Source organism: Cyrtonyx montezumae, unplaced genomic scaffold (genome assembly GCF_038088225.1).
Source record: "Cyrtonyx montezumae isolate F1298 unplaced genomic scaffold, pur_monq_1.0 scaffold_2, whole genome shotgun sequence".
In the NCBI taxonomy this organism is placed as follows: Eukaryota; Metazoa; Chordata; class Aves; order Galliformes; family Odontophoridae; genus Cyrtonyx; species Cyrtonyx montezumae.
The window spans coordinates 39,430,073-39,449,444 of record NW_027071936.1 but is presented as its reverse complement, the minus strand read 5'-3'; the positions used below and the strand labels follow the sequence as shown (position 1 = coordinate 39,449,444).

The 19,372-nt window shown below is 40.5% G+C and overlaps 1 protein-coding gene across 1 annotated transcript; it reads left to right on the top strand.

Annotated features, from left to right (window-relative positions):
* Nucleotides 1–1,724: 1,724 nt before the first annotated feature.
* LOC136048972 (sodium/hydrogen exchanger 9B2-like) lies at nucleotides 1,725–19,135 on the top strand. The gene is made up of 12 exons (XM_065736929.1): nucleotides 1,725–1,910; nucleotides 4,039–4,135; nucleotides 5,629–5,812; nucleotides 7,225–7,395; nucleotides 9,118–9,260; nucleotides 10,164–10,291; nucleotides 13,012–13,187; nucleotides 13,716–13,822; nucleotides 14,913–15,062; nucleotides 17,182–17,290; nucleotides 17,489–17,625; nucleotides 18,596–19,135. Exons 2-12 carry the CDS (start codon nucleotides 4,049–4,051, stop codon nucleotides 18,833–18,835), a joined length of 1,632 nt encoding a protein of 543 aa, XP_065593001.1. The 5' UTR covers nucleotides 1,725–1,910; nucleotides 4,039–4,048; the 3' UTR covers nucleotides 18,836–19,135.
* Nucleotides 19,136–19,372: the final 237 nt, after the last annotated feature.

The window sequence follows — 19,372 nt, the reverse complement described above, 5'->3', positions numbered from 1 at the left end:
GAACTATCTGTTACACTAATACAGTATTAAAATTCACATGAATGACATGGGCTGAATTCCTATAAATATGGGTTCATTAAGAAATTGCACAGAGCTCTATTCGTTCAGTTTGTGAATGAAGCTGTATGCCATTTCTCTTTCGTATCTATGAAAAACATGTATGGAAGTTCATACATATATAGTAGAAGAGTTAAAAGATGAAATACTACTGAGTATTATTGGTCGTTAATAAGTGGGAAAACCATATACTCTCTTAGGCATGTTTCTGTAACACTGAGATGTTTTTAAACGATTGGAGTTCTTCAGTATTTGCTAAGGCATTAATAGAAATTACTTAATTTCAAAGATAAGGAACATATTTGGTTTAAATCAGGCTTCTTGTTAGTACAATTTTTATTTGCTTAAGGATTTGAAATGAAAGTATTGTAGAGGCTGCTTACTCAGAAGACCTGTTATGGAGTTTAGCTCTTACTTTTAATTGTGGTTGGAACGTTCTGTGTTGTTTGTGGGATTTTGAGTATGTCCTCTGGCAAGTGACCTCAGCAGCCAAGAGGATAAAGTTGGAGCAAAAATACAAAGTTATTCAAAACGACTCCACCAGTACTCATTGACTTAAAGTCAAATGCTGAAAGTTCAGCCCAGTGGGATTATGTTTGAGTTTTCAGAGGTTAAGGTGAAGGCTGAAGTCCTTCTCTGTAGCTGGTGTAGAAAGCTTACCTTGAGAAGGGAATCTCCACACAGCAGCAACCCAGGAAACTTGTGCTATTTTGAAAATAAAAATTCTCTTGTATTCATAATTATAGTTTACTTATTGCATATAGGATTTTAATAGTTAATATTTCTAAGTTTACTGGTGTTTGTAATTCAATGGCACTACTCAAAAACATTCTTTAGACAAAATGCTCCTGTAAGAAAAGGATATGTCATCCACTTTCTACATTGCACTGAAAGCACAGATGATTCATTTCTCAGTGAAGCTGGCTGTCAGAAACAAAGACAGCAACAACACCAACAGACTGCTGTCTGTTGTCTTGATAGTGGTGTGTATGTTGTGTAAACAGCCAACATTCTGAAGTGTGCCTCAACATCTTGAAGGTTTTCAAGCAGGCTTACTGGCATTATTAAAAGATAATGCTTTGTAATACTCGTGTGACCTCTCTGATTCCTGGTTTGTTTGTATGGAACTGGGAAATCTTGTTTCTTCTCCCCATCCATAACGATAAGGAGGTATTTGACTCCAAGTTTTAGGTCGAGATTTCTCTTTGGGACAGGGAGGGTGCTTAAATCCCTCACTGAAGTCCTTCTGGAAAATTTTATCTGAACAAAAAAAAAAAAAAAAACGGATTTGTTGTCAGCCTCATTCTATGTAATGCTGCTGGTGGTGAAGTAGTAACATGCTGCATACGAAAACACTTTCACATGCCCCAGTATAACAGTGCATGACTTAGTGAGACTAAGGAAGATGGTGTCTCGTTCCCCCGGTGCACTCACAGATAAGGTGGACACACACGCTTGATTCATCTTTACAAAACAAACGTTTCCACAGTTAGCACCACAGACGTGCAAAAACTTTGATTCTCTTCCCCAGCCCCATGCCATTCACCCCCTTGTTCTCCTGCACTGTGGGCTCGGGGCAGGTCCACGGCTCAAACAAACCTGTTGCCTGGTATTCACTGGGGGAGAAGGTGGCAAGCGTCGATCCGAGTCCCTCCCAGCAGCAGCAGGAGAGTTTTGCAGCCTGCCCCGCGGAGTTGTGGATGGAGGAGGGATCGTGTTGTGCTAGCAGCAGCGGAGGAGGAGCCAGAGCTGCCACTGGGCTGGTCCTGCTGCCGGCACGGTAGAGCATCTCACCATCTCGGCACGTTGGAGAAGCTGGACATGGGCTTTCTCTGATTCCTGCCGTTCCACAGGTAAGTCCCCCTTGTCCTGGCTGCAGCAGGAGAGGGGAGGTGGGAGCCGCGTGGGGAGGAAGTGGGTTAGGGAGGAGGGGAAGGAGGTTGCATCATGGTGTGCTTACGCCTTCTTCTGGTCGATGGTAGTTGGGGCTCTCTCTTTGCTTTAATGCTGTTAGTGGCTCTGACAGAGCTTGCAGCATTTTGTTTGCATTGCTTTCTGTATGGTGCATGCACAAAACAGAATGTTGACAGCAGGGCAACGGAGCTAAAAATAACAGCGAGCACATGCTGCCTGTCAGTCATCTTTGAAGCTCTGCATTCCCACTCTTTAATTCCTTTCTACTCAAAATGAGTAAAATGAGGCGATCTAATAACAACTATAATAAAAAAGCCTTTCTTCTTTCATGTTAAGGGAAGTGTATTCGAAATGGATGTACTGAAATAAGCATGTTACTGGCTGGTTTCCACAGTGTAGACCTTAACAATGGAGTATGGATTCTGCTCTGCCTTTTTTCAGTCTGTCTGATTTTATTTGCAAAGATGTTCTTCTGGAGTAAATTTATAAAATCCTACTAAACAAAAACCAAGGCTGAAGGTCTGTCACACAACAGACAAAAGAAGGGCAGGCTCATGCTGTCCATGACATTCATTCCTATCTTGGAAAAATCCCCTCAAAGCAGATCTCCCTGCTCAGTCTTTCCTTTACTCTGCTATAAATAGTGCATGCTAGCCCTGAAGTTATTGTGAGGTGGGCTCCTTTTCTTCATACATATCAGTGTATTTTGTGTCAACAGGTACCTGATACCAAGATTTGAGACCATCACTTAGGCAAATCTGGATGAGAACCACCTCTTCTATACCTTACCCATCCGGCACACACACGCTTCTTCCAAAATCAGAATGATGTACAAATTCCCTGGGGAGAGATAGCAAAACCGTAATACACTCATTGAAACTGTCCTTCTGCGTTCCTACTCTTTGCCTTAGCCATGCCTCAAGCCAGTTTCATACCAGAACAGCTCAAACAAAATCAACCAAGTGTTCAAACAGCCCCTGCCTTTGTTCAAGGCATCAATCTTTCCCAGATCTCAAGGCTATTATAAACTGAAGGCTGGATAATTGTGAGAATCAGGTCTCTGACTTGCTTCCAGTAATTCAGTGTGGGAATTTCTTGGCTCAAATATTTTGGCACAATTTGAGTGTCTTATGGGGCCTGAGAAATGGATTTCAAGTAAAATACTGTTAGCGCTGACTTGTGGTCAGTGGAGTTGCTGTGGCAGAGAACACTAGCAAGCCTTCATTTTGGGTACATGCATATAACTTCTACTGACCCAGACTTGTGAAATTGCAGTAAATCACACACAAAAAAACAGTTAGTATGCTAACTTATCAGCACAACTTGACCAGTTAGAGTACATACAATGATGATTACCTGCATTCAACTTTTTTAATCTTAAAAATTACCTGTGTGGGATATGAGCAATAAAAAGGAGCCATGTTTTCTTACTCTTGCCCAAGTGTAGAGTACAAGTTGGGCATATTTTATATATTTAGTCAAACAAGCGTATTCTGTTTCTGAGATACTCAGTCAAGGTATTTGAATAGTGATGTCTAACTGAAATATCTCTTTGAAAATGTTGCTAAAAATCAAGCAGGAACTGATCAGATTTTTAGTTAGGGAAAAATTGTCCCTTGCATGTATGCTTTAGAAACTACACTTAGTATTTGTATGAAATGGTTGCTTGCCTTGCCATGTGCACACATCCTGTGATGGTCCTGGCAAGAGGTATTGGCAGTAAATGACTTTTCTCTCGTTCTTACAGAAGGCATAAATATATATATATGTCTATTACAGCCATGCTTCCCCAGAGTTCGTAATATGTTTGCACAAACACAGTGATTCTAAATTTATATGTATTTTTTAGTGCTTGACTTTGAGAATGTCATACTATACTTTTGTTAGTGTCTGTGTTTTGTCATATATAGCATACACAGGCATGCAGAGAACATTAAATTACAAATTGGGCTCTGAGGGCTTTTTCACCTGATCTATGAGGAAGAATATAACATTACAGGAAAGCGTTGCCTCTGAAAAACAATGTTACCTGTTAATCTAACTTTTCAAACTCTATTGCATTCACAGCTTTGTCGCAATGGTGAAGGAAGATACAGTGAATGAAGATTCTGAACCATCAGTATGTGAGAGAAACGGCATGATTCCCATGCATGGGAAAAGTGAGGTAATTAAAATTACAGCTCTATTTAGAAGAATCCTTCTCTTTCCCATTTCTTTCTGCATCTGTCAAAAGGCTTAACAGAATGCAAAGAGAAATTTCCTCTGTGAGAAGTTGTCATAGTTAATAAATGTTGTGCTTTTAAAATTGTTAAGTTAGATTGCTGGAAATTACTGGCTGTAACTGTAGCTTGAACTGAAAAAATAGAATCAGTTCAGGTTTCACAGCAAGCTATAGAAGAGAATTAAATACTTTTCTGCTTTCAAATTGTGCCTGTCAGACTGCTGGCTGAAAGTAATTCATCCACCTCTACCCTTTGTTCATCCAATAACTATTTTAAAGGCACAGTTTTAAACTCCTACATGCATGTTTCTGCTATTGACTTCCATAGATTTAAAAAAGACATACAGTAAATGGAAGAATAAAACTCTTCTTAGAAAAGGACTTTAAAGTTAAGCATGTGATACTGAATGTAAAGTACTTTGTGGTGTATCTGTATTATATGCGTAGCTGGTGATCACGGGATAGGAAACCAAGTAATCCCATGCTAGAAAGCTCACAGGATTTGATGTTCCAACTGTGACTGTGAGTAACAGATATATATATATATATGTGTGTATATATACATGAAAGAAAAAATAATGGGAAATCTGGAACTGCTACTGGATGAGGGCCAAACCACGATGTGGGCAAGAATTCCATGTCCACACTATGACAACGGGCTGGCACGAAGATGAATAATTGTATGGGAAGATAGATGATTAATTTGTTAGATGATTAATAAGGACCCTCAAGTGAAGTGAAACACATATCCAAAAATGGTCAACAAGCATATTGGTTATGAATAAGGATAAGCAGATGATTCAGTATAAAAGAGCTGCTTTAACAAACTGTGCTTCAAGAAACCATTCTTCAAGAAAAAGTCTGTCAGGGTAGCATTTCTTCTCTACCTTGACTTATCTGCTTGAGCCTTCCGACAATGGACCGCGTGAGTAATGTCTGCGCTGGCCATCTGTGTTGTTTCTTTCATTTACTTATAATCACAGGTGGGTTTGGTTATTTTGGTTCAAGGCTTCATAACAAGTTAGTTATGAGTTATGTTAAAGATACTGCCTGTTAAAGATGATGCTAATTGTTAATTTTATTATAGAATCCAGAGTGGAAGCAGAAACCTATCTGCTGAAAGATGCTGATAAATGTTTGGCTCATACACAAGGCAAATTGGTAACAGATGGTTAATAATGTTTTTTCATCAGATACACTGATGTTGTTGCTCAGTGTATAGGCGCAGGAGCTTTGTCAGACATAAATTAAAAAAAAATAAAAAATTAATGACCTACAGTCTTTCATGTGCAAATCTTTCTGCCATATAAAAACAGACCTGTAACTGGGAATGCCAAATCCATTACAAAGCTCTAATCCTTGTAGTCAGTGATTGTTTTCATCAGTAGACAGGATGCATCTAGTTCATTACAGCTGATTTTATTGTTTTGATTTAGGAGGGATCAACAGTAGATGCTAAAGGTGCTGATGGTAATACACAAACAGAAGAAACTGCTCTCTTGAATCACTCAGCTCAGCAGCCTCCAGAACTGATATCAGGGTCTTCAACACCTGCAGGAACGTGGAGGCAAATATTTGCTTGTCCTCCTCAGGGTTTACTGTCTCAAATAGTAACAAATGGTAAGTAAGAAAGAGGCAGTGCAAAATGTTCAGTTAAACTGAGGAATGACAAATGAAGAACTTATTTCTCTGGATGTGGTGATATCTTACTATTTTTCTGAAAAGTAATAAGGGAAATAGCTCTGTTTTCCACAGTGCACCTTTATTTAAGCATTTCAGCAAAGGTCAAACAAATATTTGTGTCATTTTTATTCCTCTATCCTTCTGTGTATAACGTGGTAGGTATGTCTTTCATTGTCAAGTGCTATCAGCAGAAGAAAGACTTCCTAATTCTCATCTTGATCATTGGTTTTGGTGTAAATATATCGAGATGATTATAAAGAGTGCATTTTCCACACATTCGATGACTTTCTGTTGAATTAAGACAGCAAAAATGAAACTTTGCAGTGGTACCTTCTTCTGTACTTAATATCCTAGGCTCGCAAAGCCAAGAAAAGGCAAACTGCCTCATTCTGTTTAAGATTTGCCCTTCACTCTAAGCTCACAGAACAGAATGCCCAGCTAACCAGTTATTTCAGGCTTCTCCAAACAAAAGGTATTTTTTGTGGCTTTGCTTCCACAGTCTCTGTTTTCTCTCACTTGTGATTCTTAGGCATTATGTTTGGAAAACAGTCTACAGCCACCCTAAAATAAGATATAGAAAAAACCAGGCTGAAAATGCAATGCATTTTCATATGATTACAAGAAGGGGAATTTATTCATCAGGTGTTTTTTTTTCTTCTCCTTCACTCTTCTGCCTGTGTATCTATTCATGCCTATTCTTGATGTGTTACTGTAGGAACAGATCTGGAAAACTGGAAATAGTATATTTTCACATAATATTTTAGTAATACTTTTCAGAACCTTTCCCTATGTATTACCACTCTTTATTTACTGCTTTAATCTATACTACCTTAGGCTGCCCAGAGATACAACCTTCAGATTTTTTTTTCTCAAGGAAGACAATACATTGCACAAACATATCTAGCCAAAAAAATGATACGCTAATTCCTTTAGAAACAGAACTGGAGTCATTAGCTGGAAGACATACCGGGCTGTACAACATCAGGTCCTTGCTGCAGTTCTTGCTTAGCTGAAGGAAGATAGCACAAATGCAAGATAAGTGTTTGTGAAAATCTTTGTGTAATGCAAAGTCTGGAACCTGTTAAATGCTTTCCACAGTGGCCTCAGGTTTACTCAGTCTTTTTGGTCCCTCGTGACTTTCCTGTTACTATTTTATAACATAGGCTCCAGGAGTGTCAAATATTAAACAAAGTGTTATGGTTAAATTCATTTTTAAGGTACCGAAGTTTTATTTCTGAGATTTAATGGTACCTTTTTCCTTAGCAGAAATAGAAATGTGACCTAATAAATAGTGAACCAATTTCACTATTAGAAATTATTAAACGTTAATATTTCTTGTCTTGTTCCAGTTGCAGCTGTGGTCCTGGTTTGGGCTGTGGTTTGGTCCATCACTGGGCCTGAATGTCTCCCAGGTGGAAACCTGTTTGGAATTTTGTTTCTTTATTTTTTTGCTGTCATTGGAGGTAGAATTTTTGGACTCATTAAAATAGGAACACTGCCACCTCTTCCTGCTCTTCTGGGTAAGATGCCCTTCCTTCTTCCTGCGTGGTCGTGGTGTGATATCTGCAGATTAGGTTATGTTTGGATTAGGAATATGCAAGCTTCATAATGCCAAAATCTGTCATTTTTCAAGTGACTTGTTTGTCATTCTCATGGAGAAGGTAGAAAACTCCCCCAGAGTAGCTCAGGTGAAACTGTTGCTGAGGCTCCTCTTAGTTCTTTTGATTAGATCAGTATGGTATTTTGGAGCACTGTGATGCTAACAGAGCTTAAAAAGGTAGTCCTCTTTGTGTTATGCTGAGTCTATACATGAGTAGAGCTGTTTATAGAGGGTGAAACTTCATAGCAGAGCAGGCTACAAATAACTCCTGCCGTGCCTTGAAGTGATAAGTAACCTGCTTACTGTGGTATCTCATAGTGGGCCCTCTGACTGGAGGGGGGCCAAATGGTTTTGTTTGCAGCACTGTTCAGGCAGTGTGTATATTCATGTACTGCTTAGTTTCACAGGTGAGAACAGATTAAAATGAGAGGGAGGGAAGTTTTACATAGAGCATGGCTGCCCACAGTAACACAGGCTTTACAATCAGGGCCCTTACTAAGTAAACACCTTAAAAAGATAGCATAGAATCATATGGAATCATAGAATGGCTTGAGTTGGAATGGACCCCAAGGACCACCAAGTTCCAAAGTCTGACCATTTGTGTTCTGCTTTTTTCAATTTAACCTGTATCTAAAAATTGAGTTGAACGTGAAGCTGAAACTCAAGCATGATGGTATATGTCTTGTGAGTTGCTTAGGATTGAGTTCATCGTACAGATCCATGGTGTTTGAGGAAAACTGAGCAATCTAAGAGATAGTAGAAGAAATACACTGTGCCATTCAATAATCTTTTTTACACTAGGAGTATAAATCTTGTACTCTTGTATAGGAACTCCTGCCTTTAACTCATTTTTCCTAGTTGCCCTGTTGCTGGCTCAGCTCTGTGCACCTTATAGTGAGCCTCTGGGTGCGGGAGGAGGAATGGCATGGCTACAGAAATGGTTACATATTGTATTTTAGGTGCACCTTGCAGGGCGGTTATACAGACAACACAGACAGCAGAATGATGAGGGTATCTTTTAAGGTGGTATCTTCTTTCTCTGTTAAGCAAGCTTCTGGATTCGGGCAGATACAGTCGATGGATGTCACGCACACACACAAAAAAAAAAGTGCAAAGAGACACATGATCATTATGCTAGCATGATATAAATGTCACGAGGCACTGCAGACTAATTATGCCTCTCTTTTTCTTTTTTTACTTTTTTTTTCTGGGAGGAGGTGGGAAAGACAGTGTCCAAAAGTTTAGTGTGTTACAGTACAAACCAACTCTGCAGCCAAGGCTTACAGGCAGACACACTAAGCTGTGGCTGACCCGAGCACAGTGTTTACTTCACATCTTCTTTGGTTTCTGGTGTATCAACATGCTCAATATGAAATCACACCACAAAAATGTGTCTTTGAATCTTGGGGACCTACAGTTGAGTCTTTACAGAGCTATAGTTACAGTTATCCTTTACCATACTTTTCTGTATCTTTCCAGAGCTCCAGTTCTGATAGCAGTGCAGGAAGTCCCTCATTAAGCTGCTTTGCTAATACTTGCAAGAGGTTGGATCTTGCTGTCATGTCAGTTTTTAAAATTCAGGATAAGCTTTTACTGCAGTCAAATGATACATTTGACTTTTGTTTGTTTGCTTTCATTTAAGGGATGCTACTTGCTGGTTTTCTCATCCGAAATACCCCATTTATTAGTGACATCATCCAGATAAATCTACGCTGGTCTGCAGCACTGAGAAATATTGCTCTTTCAATTATCCTGACCCGAGCAGGACTTGGTCTAGATCCAAAGGTATGGCACCAGATACATATGTAAAGCAAAGTATAACACTGATTCTGGTAAAAAAAAAAATATTGAACTGTTCAGTCTTAGAAGCTTTGCAAATTAGAGCGTTACAAAAAGCACAGTTCCTGCTGTGCAGTCACACGCTAATCAACATTGGCAGGTGGATTTCTAGAGTTAGTGAGTTATCAAAAAAATAACTGAAGAAAACTGATTTTATGACTATGTATCCTCCTTATCTTAAAGAAATGTCATGAATGTTGTGAGCAGGACACATGAGGATTTGCACTCTATCATAGTCTGTCAGAGTTTATACTACCTAGCAAAAGCCCTGTCAGGTTACTGTGGCAAACTAAAACAAAGAAGGAAGGGAATCCCTATTGCAGATGGAGAATGTTGTTTGTCCTGGCATAAATCAAACAAACCAAAATAACCTTTGTCCTTTTTGCTATTTTAATTTTTCTTTTTTAAAATCATTGTACATTTTATGCAAGCGTTAATCCTAAAGATGATTCTGTCTGTACTGCAAGTATAGCTAGCTCAGGTCAACAAATCTGATTTTCTTACCCAAGATGAAAATTAGAGGAAAAAAAACTTCAAATTAATTGTAGTTCTCTCTCCAGAGTTGTTTGCTCTGCACAAGAAGCCAAAAACTCTGCCCCTCCTTCCTTCAGTGTGTTTGAACATTATTAAACATAAATTCAATGTGTTTCACTGCTACACATGCAATTTTATATCCAAATCCACTTATGTTTGAGCCTTTCTCTGGCATAAGCCATGTAAAACTGTCATATGCTGTACTGCAACTTAGAGGGAATTATTTTAATAAATGAGGTCAGATTGTAAAAGTTATTGTTCTCTGTGGAGCCAGAGGTACAGATACTAATGGCTGAATTTGTTTTTCTGTTGTAGGCTCTGAAGAAGCTCAAAGCAGTCTGCTTACGGCTTTCTTTTGGACCATGCCTCTTGGAAACATGCACAGCTGCTGGTTTTGCCCATTTACTCATGCATTTGCCATGGCAGTGGGGATTTATATTAGGGTAACACACTGTCTTTTCTCCTATATGACTTTCTTGCTACAGCTAGATGATCTAAATGCAGTTAGTTCTCTGTCAAGCAGACACTTCAGTTTTATGTCAGTTAGGAAGCTGTGCTTAGCCTCTGTGGTTGCTTGCTTACCATTCATGTCCAGCTCTGTGGCTAATTTAAAGGTCACATTTCCAGACGTAGAGGAGTACTTGCATCATTACTCTTCTCTGACTGTCATCTGAGCACTTACAGAAGGAAGAAAGATGGTGCAATCCCTGGGTCTTTAGCCACAAGGCTTCTAGGGACTGAAAATGATACCACAAGTTTGTGCTGGAGTTCAGAATTTCCCCTTTGAGAAATTCATACAGGACAGCCTTCCTGTTTAGGAACTTCCAGCCACAAGTTGAATATAAGGACATGGCATATTACATTGTGGAGTAATATCCTTGAAGAGGATATTACAAATATATTAACAGCATATACAAATATGCTGATATTACAAATATATTAACAGCAGGAGAAAAACTAAGGAAAATTTCCCTCCTTTACTCAACGAGGCAGGCAATATAACCACAGATGATAAGGAAAAGGCTGAGGTTCTCAACGCCTTCTTCACATCTGTCTTTAATAGACAGGACAGTTATCCAAATGGTACTTGCCCTGACCTGGAAGTCTGGGACGGGGTGCATAATGCACCCCCTGTGATTCAAGCAGAGACGGTCAGAGATCTTCTCCTCCATCTGAACTCCCACAAGTCCATGGGGCCAGATGGGATCCACCCAAGGGTGCTGAGGGAGCTAGCAGAGGTGATTGCCGAGCCACTTTCTGCCATCTATCAGCATTCCTGGTTATCTGGAGAGGTCCCACAAGATTGGAGGCTTGCCGATGTGACTCCCATCTTCAAGAAAGGCCGTAAGGAAGACCCGGGGAACTACAGGCCTGTCAGCCTGACCTCGGTATCAGGGAAAGTTATGGAACAGATGTTATTGAGGGAGATCACACGACACGTGCATGGCAATAAAGGGATCAGACCCAGCCAGCACGGGTTCACCAGGGGCAGGTCGTGCTTGTCCAACCTCATCTCCTTCTATGACTGGGTGACCAGACAGGTAGATGAGGGAAAGGCTGTTGATGTAGTCTACCTGGACTTCAGCAAGGCCTTTGACACGGTCTCCCACAGTATTCTCCTAAGGAAACTGGCAGCCCGTGGTGTGGACAGGTTCACTCTTCTCTGGGTGGAGAACTGGCTGGAGGGCCGTGCCCAGAGGGTAGTGGTTAATGGAGTTAAGTCCAGCTGGCGTCCTGTAACGAGTGGTGTCCCCCAAGGGTCAGTTTTGGGGCCCATCTTGTTTAATATCTTTATTGATGACCTAGATGAGGGAATTGAGTGTACCCTCAGTAAGTTTGCAGATGACACAAAGCTGGGAGGATGTGTCAAACTGCCTGAGGGTAGGGAGGCCCTTCAGAGGGATTTGGATAGGCTGAACAGCTGGGCTGAGCAAAATGGGATGAGGTTCAATAAGACCAAGTGCCGGGTCCTGCACTTTGGCCACAATAACCCCATGCAATGCTATAGGCTTGGGGCAGAATGGCTTGAAGAATGTAGAGAGGAAAAGGACCTGGGGGTGTTGGTTGATGCTCGGCTCAACATGAGCCGGCAGTGTGCCCAGGTGGCTAAGAAGGCCAACAGCATCCTGGCCTGTATTAGAAATAGTGTAGCCAGCAGGAGCAGGGAGGTGATCATCCCCCTGTACTCAGCTCTGGTACGGCCGCACCTCGAGTACTGTGTTCAGTTTTGGGCCCCTCACTACAAGAAGGACATTGAGGCCCTGGAGCGTGTTCAGAGAAGGGCAACAAAACTGGTGAGGGGCCTGGAGCACAAGTCTTATGAGGAGCGGCTGAGGGAGCTGGGATTGTTTAGTCTGGAGAAGAGGAGGCTCAGAGGAGACCTTATTGCACTCTACCACTTCCTGAAGGGGGGTTGTGGTGAGGAGGGGGTAGGCCTCTTCTCCCTGATAAGTAATGACAGGACGAGAGGGAATGGCCACAAGTTGCGCCAGGGAAGATTTAGATTAGACCTCAGGAAGCATTTCTTTTCTGAAAGAGTGGTCAGGCACTGGAATGGCCTGCCTAGGGAGGTGGTTGAGGCACCATCCCTAGCGCTGTTCAAGAAGCGTTTAGATGAGGTGCTAAAGGACTTAATTTAGTAGTTGGGTAGAGATAGTGATAGGAGGATGGTTGGACTAGATGATCTTATAGGTCCTTTCCAACCTTATGAACTTATGAACTTATGAACTTAGGAAACATTTTTCATCTTGGTTCTATCTAAACGAGTGGACTCAGTCCAGACTATATGCTAAAGGGATATAGATGGACTTCTGCTACATGCTGAATTTTGAGAATGAACTCACAAGTCGTGAGCATCTAGACCAGGTTCCTAAAGCAGATAGTCAAGGCATGTGTCAGAGAGAACTGGCCTGCAGTGTAGAGTGAAGTCTTAGTCTTTGGATACCTTTATTTTGAGTATTATTACTAAGGTGAACAGGAAGTAGAAGGTGATTGTGAATCTGCATGGAAATATCCCTGCTTGTAATTAGCAAGGAGAGGTAAGGATGATATTTTATGTGAAGGTCTGTGCACTTAAGCTTTAGAAGAAGAGAGATCATAACGTTTTAAAGCTTTTTAGTGTAGTGCTTGCTTTTTAAGAGGGGCTGATACCCTGTGTTTTCAGTTTTGTTCTAGGTGCAGTCTCTCCTGCTGTTGTGGTTCCCTCAATGCTGATCTTACAAGCTGGGGGATATGGAGTGGAGAAGGGTGTCCCTACTTTGCTAATGGCAGCTGGAAGCATTGACGACATTCTGGCTATTACAGGCTTCAACACATGCCTTGGGATGGCTTTCTCTTCTGGTATGCTAGTTAATCTGTAGGTGGTGACAACCAGAGCAAACTGACATTTTGAGGAATGTGTGCTTTGTTATGATTGACTGGTTTGTGTCTTATGACAGCTCCTTATAAAGTTCATATATGGAGCTGAGCATGGATAGAGAAATTACCCATGATCAAAAGTGTTGGTGTAACTTCATCTACTCTGAGTTGTGGGTCATAACTTTCAGAGAAGAGTTTTATTTTATTTTTCTTGTGACTGCCAAGTCTAGCCCCCATGTACCCAGCATAAATGGTTTCAGATATCCCTGGGCTTGACAGTGCCTTAGCAGTAGCTTTTTCTCTGGCTTCTTTGGCACACTTTCTTAGCATAAGCAAAGAGAGAAAGTACAATCCAGTTCTTTCAGGTTCACAGGTTATATCCTGAACCTCTTTTGCTGTGTAATTTAGAGCAGAGACCGTGCTGGAGTCATTTTCATAGATGTATGGCATAGTTCGTGAGAGAAGGTTCTGCTTTGGGGTAACTGAACACACTTCTGTTTTGCCAAATAGGCTCTACTGTGTACAATGTGCTCCAGGGAGTGCTGGAGGTTGCTGTTGGCATAGCAGCTGGTGGGATTCTGGGAATGTTCATTCGATATTTCCCAAGCCATGATCAGGTAAAAACATTTAAAACAAACAAAACAAAACAAAAAAGTGTTATCCAAATATTCTTATGAATGCTATTTTTATGTTACTCATTTTCAAACTTCATATGATACCTTTTGTGAGGAAGCAGTGTACAGATCTGACAGCTTCTAGATTGCAGAGCCTGTGAAGTACTCTTGTATAGGAACTCCTTTAAAGTGTACCGCAACAGTAACAGTGTATGATCTCACAGTCCTTCCTGATGCACAGCTTGGAACCCAGCTCACAGTCCTGCACCCACTGGTGGTAGAGTGTTGGAAACGCTCACACAGAAAAAGAAAAGGATCTGACACCTGTTTCAAACAGTAGAATAATAAGTAAATTGATGCATGACATATTTACCTCTACTCCTTTTTTAATCTTAATCCTACTGGAAACATCTTAGAGATGTGTAGATCACGAGCTTAAAATGTTTGGGCATATTATTATTAACAATAATTGAATGGTACTTTCATTAAAAATTAAGTTTATATGAAGTGGTAGATGGATGTACTGTCAAGGGCAACTACACGAACAAAACTGTAGAAGAAAACAGATACATTCTGGATTACTGGAATCAATTTGGACGACAGCTATTGTCATGTTATTTAATAAGAAAATTTGATGGCAAGTGTGGCAAAGAAATCACCCAATAACTGGATGTGGGGGACAGTTACAGAGATGTAACTGCTGTGAAACTGGATTTGTCCTTAGAAACATTTTGTGGAAAGGTTTAACATCTCCTTGGATAAGCTCCCGCTCTTCGGGGTACTGGTCCTGTTATCACAGAGTAAAAGCAGGAAGGTTAGAACAGAACATCATGTTCCTTGAAATGCAAAAAGTGTTTTGGCAGTAAGATTTGGGATGGGCAGAGGAAAATAAATATTGAAATTTCAGAATGATAGTTTGCTAGGAATTAGTGTCCCAAGGAACTCCTTAATTCAACTGAATAGTTCAAGTCTCAAAAGTTTTGATTCCTTCACAATGGTACCTTCTGTTACTTTCAAATTAATAGGTGAAAACTTTCTCCCCCATTTCCAAAAAGAAATTTACTTTTTTGTTTCTTTCTTTCCTTGCTTGCAGGCATCCCTGTCATGGAAGAGATCGTATTTTGTACTTGGGCTGTCCATGTTTGCTGTTTTTGGCAGCATTTACTTTGGCTTCCCAGGATCAGGAGGGCTCTGCACATTAGTCTTAGCTTTTGTTGCAGGTGTGGGATGGTCTGATGAGAAGGTGAGTGTTAATGCACACCATACTAAAACTCCTTTGAATACACAGCTTAGCAGAAGTTTGGATTTCCATCAGGAGTGGCAGTGGCCCGTTCATGCAGATTTATGGAAGTACAGATTACCAAAATAAATGCAGAACTTTTCTATTACACAAAAGATTAAGAAAGTTATCACGTATGTGGATGAGGTAATGTTATACTGACAGTAAAACACGAGCTTCTCTCATATGTCAGTGCAGTACCTTTTAAGCCTTGTAAAGCAAGGTTAATCATCATGGCACTTGACAAGGAGTCTAAAGCTTTGTCTCAGCTCTGTGGCAGTCTCTGTAACCTTACACAGTCATTTGAAGATAAGTTTTAATAATATGTGTCTAAATACAGTTGTGCACGTGGCCTCAATAGCCCGAGCTTTTGTTCCCTGTGATTTTAGGGGGTAAAATGGAAAGCAGTAATTAACCATTTTATTGTCTTTCCCAAATCCTAGCAAATGTATTTTGTGTAACTAGAGGGCATTGTGACCACACTAAATGGTGATAAAAAAACATGCAGAAACCATACAAAAGACTGTTCTAACCCACTTTCTTTTAGCTGTGAAGCCTGTTTCTTCTTTGCCCTGCTGATTTTCTTATCTTGATGTGTCTCACTGCCCCTTTTGCTTGATACCATCCACACTTAATGTTTGAGGGCAATTTTTCTTTCCACAGCTGTAGCCTTGCAACATGCAGTAGGAGAAAGGAAAGGGGATTAGATATATTATTTTCCCCATCCAGTACCTGAGTAAGATCTCAAGATTTGTTAAAATAACAAACAAGAAACCATGGTTTCTATTTAAAATACTATTGTCCAGTTTTAAAAGAAGGGAAACTTGAGACTTGAAGTATTTAAGAACTGTACAGCTCATAAAGCTCACTGTTGAAAGCTTTTAAGCCACTTGAGAAGGAAAGTCCTTACAAAAACATATGCTGTCTGTAACTGCTTAGTTTAAATTCCTTTGATCAGTAGGTGAGGCTGCTTGATGATGATTTCAAATGCCTCAGCTCTTTTTATGATGCAGCCAGAGAGATGTGCTTACCCGTATACTCAGTGTTACCAAGATTTTCTTGCTGAGCCTCAAGAAGGCCACTGACGCTGTCTCTGGTGGAAGTGAACAAATAACATCAGCAGAGAACAAGGAACGTTGCACCTTTTGCTGAAGTAGTTACATGGGCAGCAAACAGGCTGAAATAATGCTAATGTGTGTGAAAATAATTTATTTATTTATTTATTTTTTTCAAAGAAAGCAGAGTAAATTAGCAGGGGAAAAGAGAGGCAAAGAAAGAAAGAGGATTACAGGTCTTTGTGTTTCCACCTCATTCTCCCTAAGGTTACATAAGGTTTTGTATTGCAGTTTTCTCTACTTTTCCATTGATGGAAGGGCCAGAGACGCTGCCATGTTGAATGGTCAGTCCAAGAGAGGACATCTGGGCCACACATCCTCACATGTCACAGCCTGCACGTTTATCTGCTATTGCAGAACCCACTTAATTTAAAAAGCACTGTTAGAGGTGCCACATGTACCTCTTCAATTGATTGGAAGATTCCTGTTTACTTTGGCAGCAGGTTGTTTTAGGAAAAGTGCTGCATGTGAAGTTCGAGCGCAAGGAGAAAAGACAGCTTTGCAATCATACAGAATTCACAGAGATGTTCAGCATTTTTTACCAGTAAGGGATTTCAGGCTTACTTAATCTAGCTTTGCTTCTGCTCGTGTGGAGATAGATTTCTGCCTGAGTGTGGTGTGAACAGACATTAGCAAAACTTTTTGAGGGTCTGACCGTGCTCAAGTACAAATGCAGTTCCCAAAAGCTAAGAAGTTTCATTGCAAAACTTTTGAAATTACATCTTCTTAAACAGTGAAAATCAACTGTGCTTTATTTTCCTTCCCTAGGCTGCAGACTGCTTTAGTATTAGATCAAAGTTCACTATAAACTAGGGATCTAAAGAACAAATCTGGACAGTATTTATAAGTTTTCACTTTGTGCTTTGATTAATTACATGTGTCTGCTTTGGTTGTTGCTGTTTGGGTTGAGGGTTTGTGTGTGTGCGTGAGAACTGACTTTATTATTATTATTATTATTATTATTGCAGAAGGAAGTAGAAAAAATTGTTGCAGTTGCGTGGAATATCTTTCAACCCTTTCTTTTTGGTTTGATTGGAGCAGAAGTATCTGTTATGTCTCTCAGGCCTGAAACTGTTGGTAAGATTGTCGCTAGTTATCCAGTTTCATTGCTAGCTTCCAAAGAATCTCCAGAAAGAAATCTGAAGTAAAACAGTACATGGCTCTGACAAAAAACAGCAACAAACTGCAATTGTTGTAAAGCTATGATTTCAGAAGACTTATCCCCGTCAGACACCTATGCACAAAAATAGTGAGTAGTTTTTGTCTTTGTTGCAGGGCTGTGTGTTGCTACACTAGGTATTGCCCTAGTGGTGCGAATCGTAGTGACATTCCTGATGGTGTGTTTTGCTGGGTTTAATTTCAAGGAGAAAGTATTTGTCTCGTTGGCATGGATTCCCAAAGCCACTGTCCAGGTAAAACAGCCCAATATCATTTTCATTCCAGGCTAGATTTGTAGTCTTTAGCAAAGCTATCCTTAACCAGCACAGCCTTGAACAGGGTCCCTGTTAACAGCAGTGTGGCATGTGGACACTTCATTTTTCTGCATTGCCTTAAGTCTGCTTGAAAAGGACACAGGGTGCCAAAGAACCCTGCCACGTGAGGGTTCTTTGCTTGCATCCTGGGTTGTACTTTCAATAATAATGGTGAATGTACATATAAATACTTTATCATAGAGTAACTGTTTATCAGTTACTGCTGATTATTGTGCGTTTACATACACATTTTGAGGAATCTCAAAGTTTGAAAGTATTTCTTTCTAGTACCACATGAAGTGTTTGCTGGCACAGTTGCACTTAAGGCTCGGAATGGGTGGTCATTTTGTGGTCATTTTAATAAGGGCTGGCTTCACAGGCTTATTGCTAGAGAAGCCTCAGGCTGGTTGCATTCTTGTTCAGTGATTGTTGCATCACTTGGACTTTGCCTCAAAAGCATGATTATTTGCAAGCAGAAGTTAATAATCAGAACAGGCAAGGATTATTGCAAGAATTGTGAGCTAAACTTTGAGAAGCTATTGTTCGTTGACTGCTGTCAGGACACGTTCTCAAGGTATGGAATTTTAACAGCTCCAATATGCAGTGTGCTGGCCTATTTCTTTAATTACATATTCTCCAGAAATGGATAACATCTCAGCTAAGCCACGCTCCTCACAGGAGGGAACCACTCAGATCAACTCATTAGCCCAGGACATTCACAGTAGCCAAGGGAAAATTGTTTGCATAGGGCTGATAGAGTCCTTACTGTTTTATGTACTGCCTAGAAACTAAGGAGTTTGAATATGTTTTGAATTTATGTTAAGTGTAAACTGATGATTAGTGTCTTTTTTTTTCTCCTGTTTCACTGAAGATTACTTCCCCCATTTCAGTGATCCTTTCTTTCTTACAGGCTGCAATAGGCTCCCTTGCCCTGGATACAGCAAGAAGTCATCAGGATGAGCAACTGGAAAAGTATGGAATGGATGTACTAACAGTAGCTTTCTTGGCTATCTTGTTCACTGCTCCCCTTGGAGCTTTGGTTATTGGCTTGGCAGGGCCCAGACTTTTGCAGAAGGCTCAGACAAAGCGCGAGGATAATGAGGAAGGTGCTGAGGCTGGAGAAGAGCCAGAGGACTGTGAGCCTTCATAAGGCAGGCATTTACAGGAATGTGATCCTTCAGCCCTTACACTTCTGTTAAGTAAACATTTTGTCTGTAATCTTTCTGGACAAAACCAAGTATCAGATGTGCTGCTATTTTAAAAGCAGACCTAAACCTGTGGAGTTCTATGAAATATTTTTATGTATTGGTAGTGGCTTAAGAGATGAACTACATAAACATACAGTGAATAGGCTGACCAGGCGGTGAGTCACTCTGAAGTTAGCAGTCATCAGTTACTAAAAACATGTGGGTGTGAGGCCAGGGTGAGGATCAGAATTGCTCAGGCATGGAGTGGATCATTAGGCAACAAACAGAAGAAAATGGAGACTATTGTGATAGCTTCTTGATGGTTAAACCTGGGCTGTAAGATGACAAGGTCAACAGCTCCAAGAATGAAACTGCTGAATTAGGACTATTGACACAAAATGAACAAAGCCTGCCACAGACCGATGATTCCCTCTCACTCAGTTTTGAAAACTTGCCTTCTTCCATTGCTGTTCTTTCACACCTCTCACACATTCCTTCGT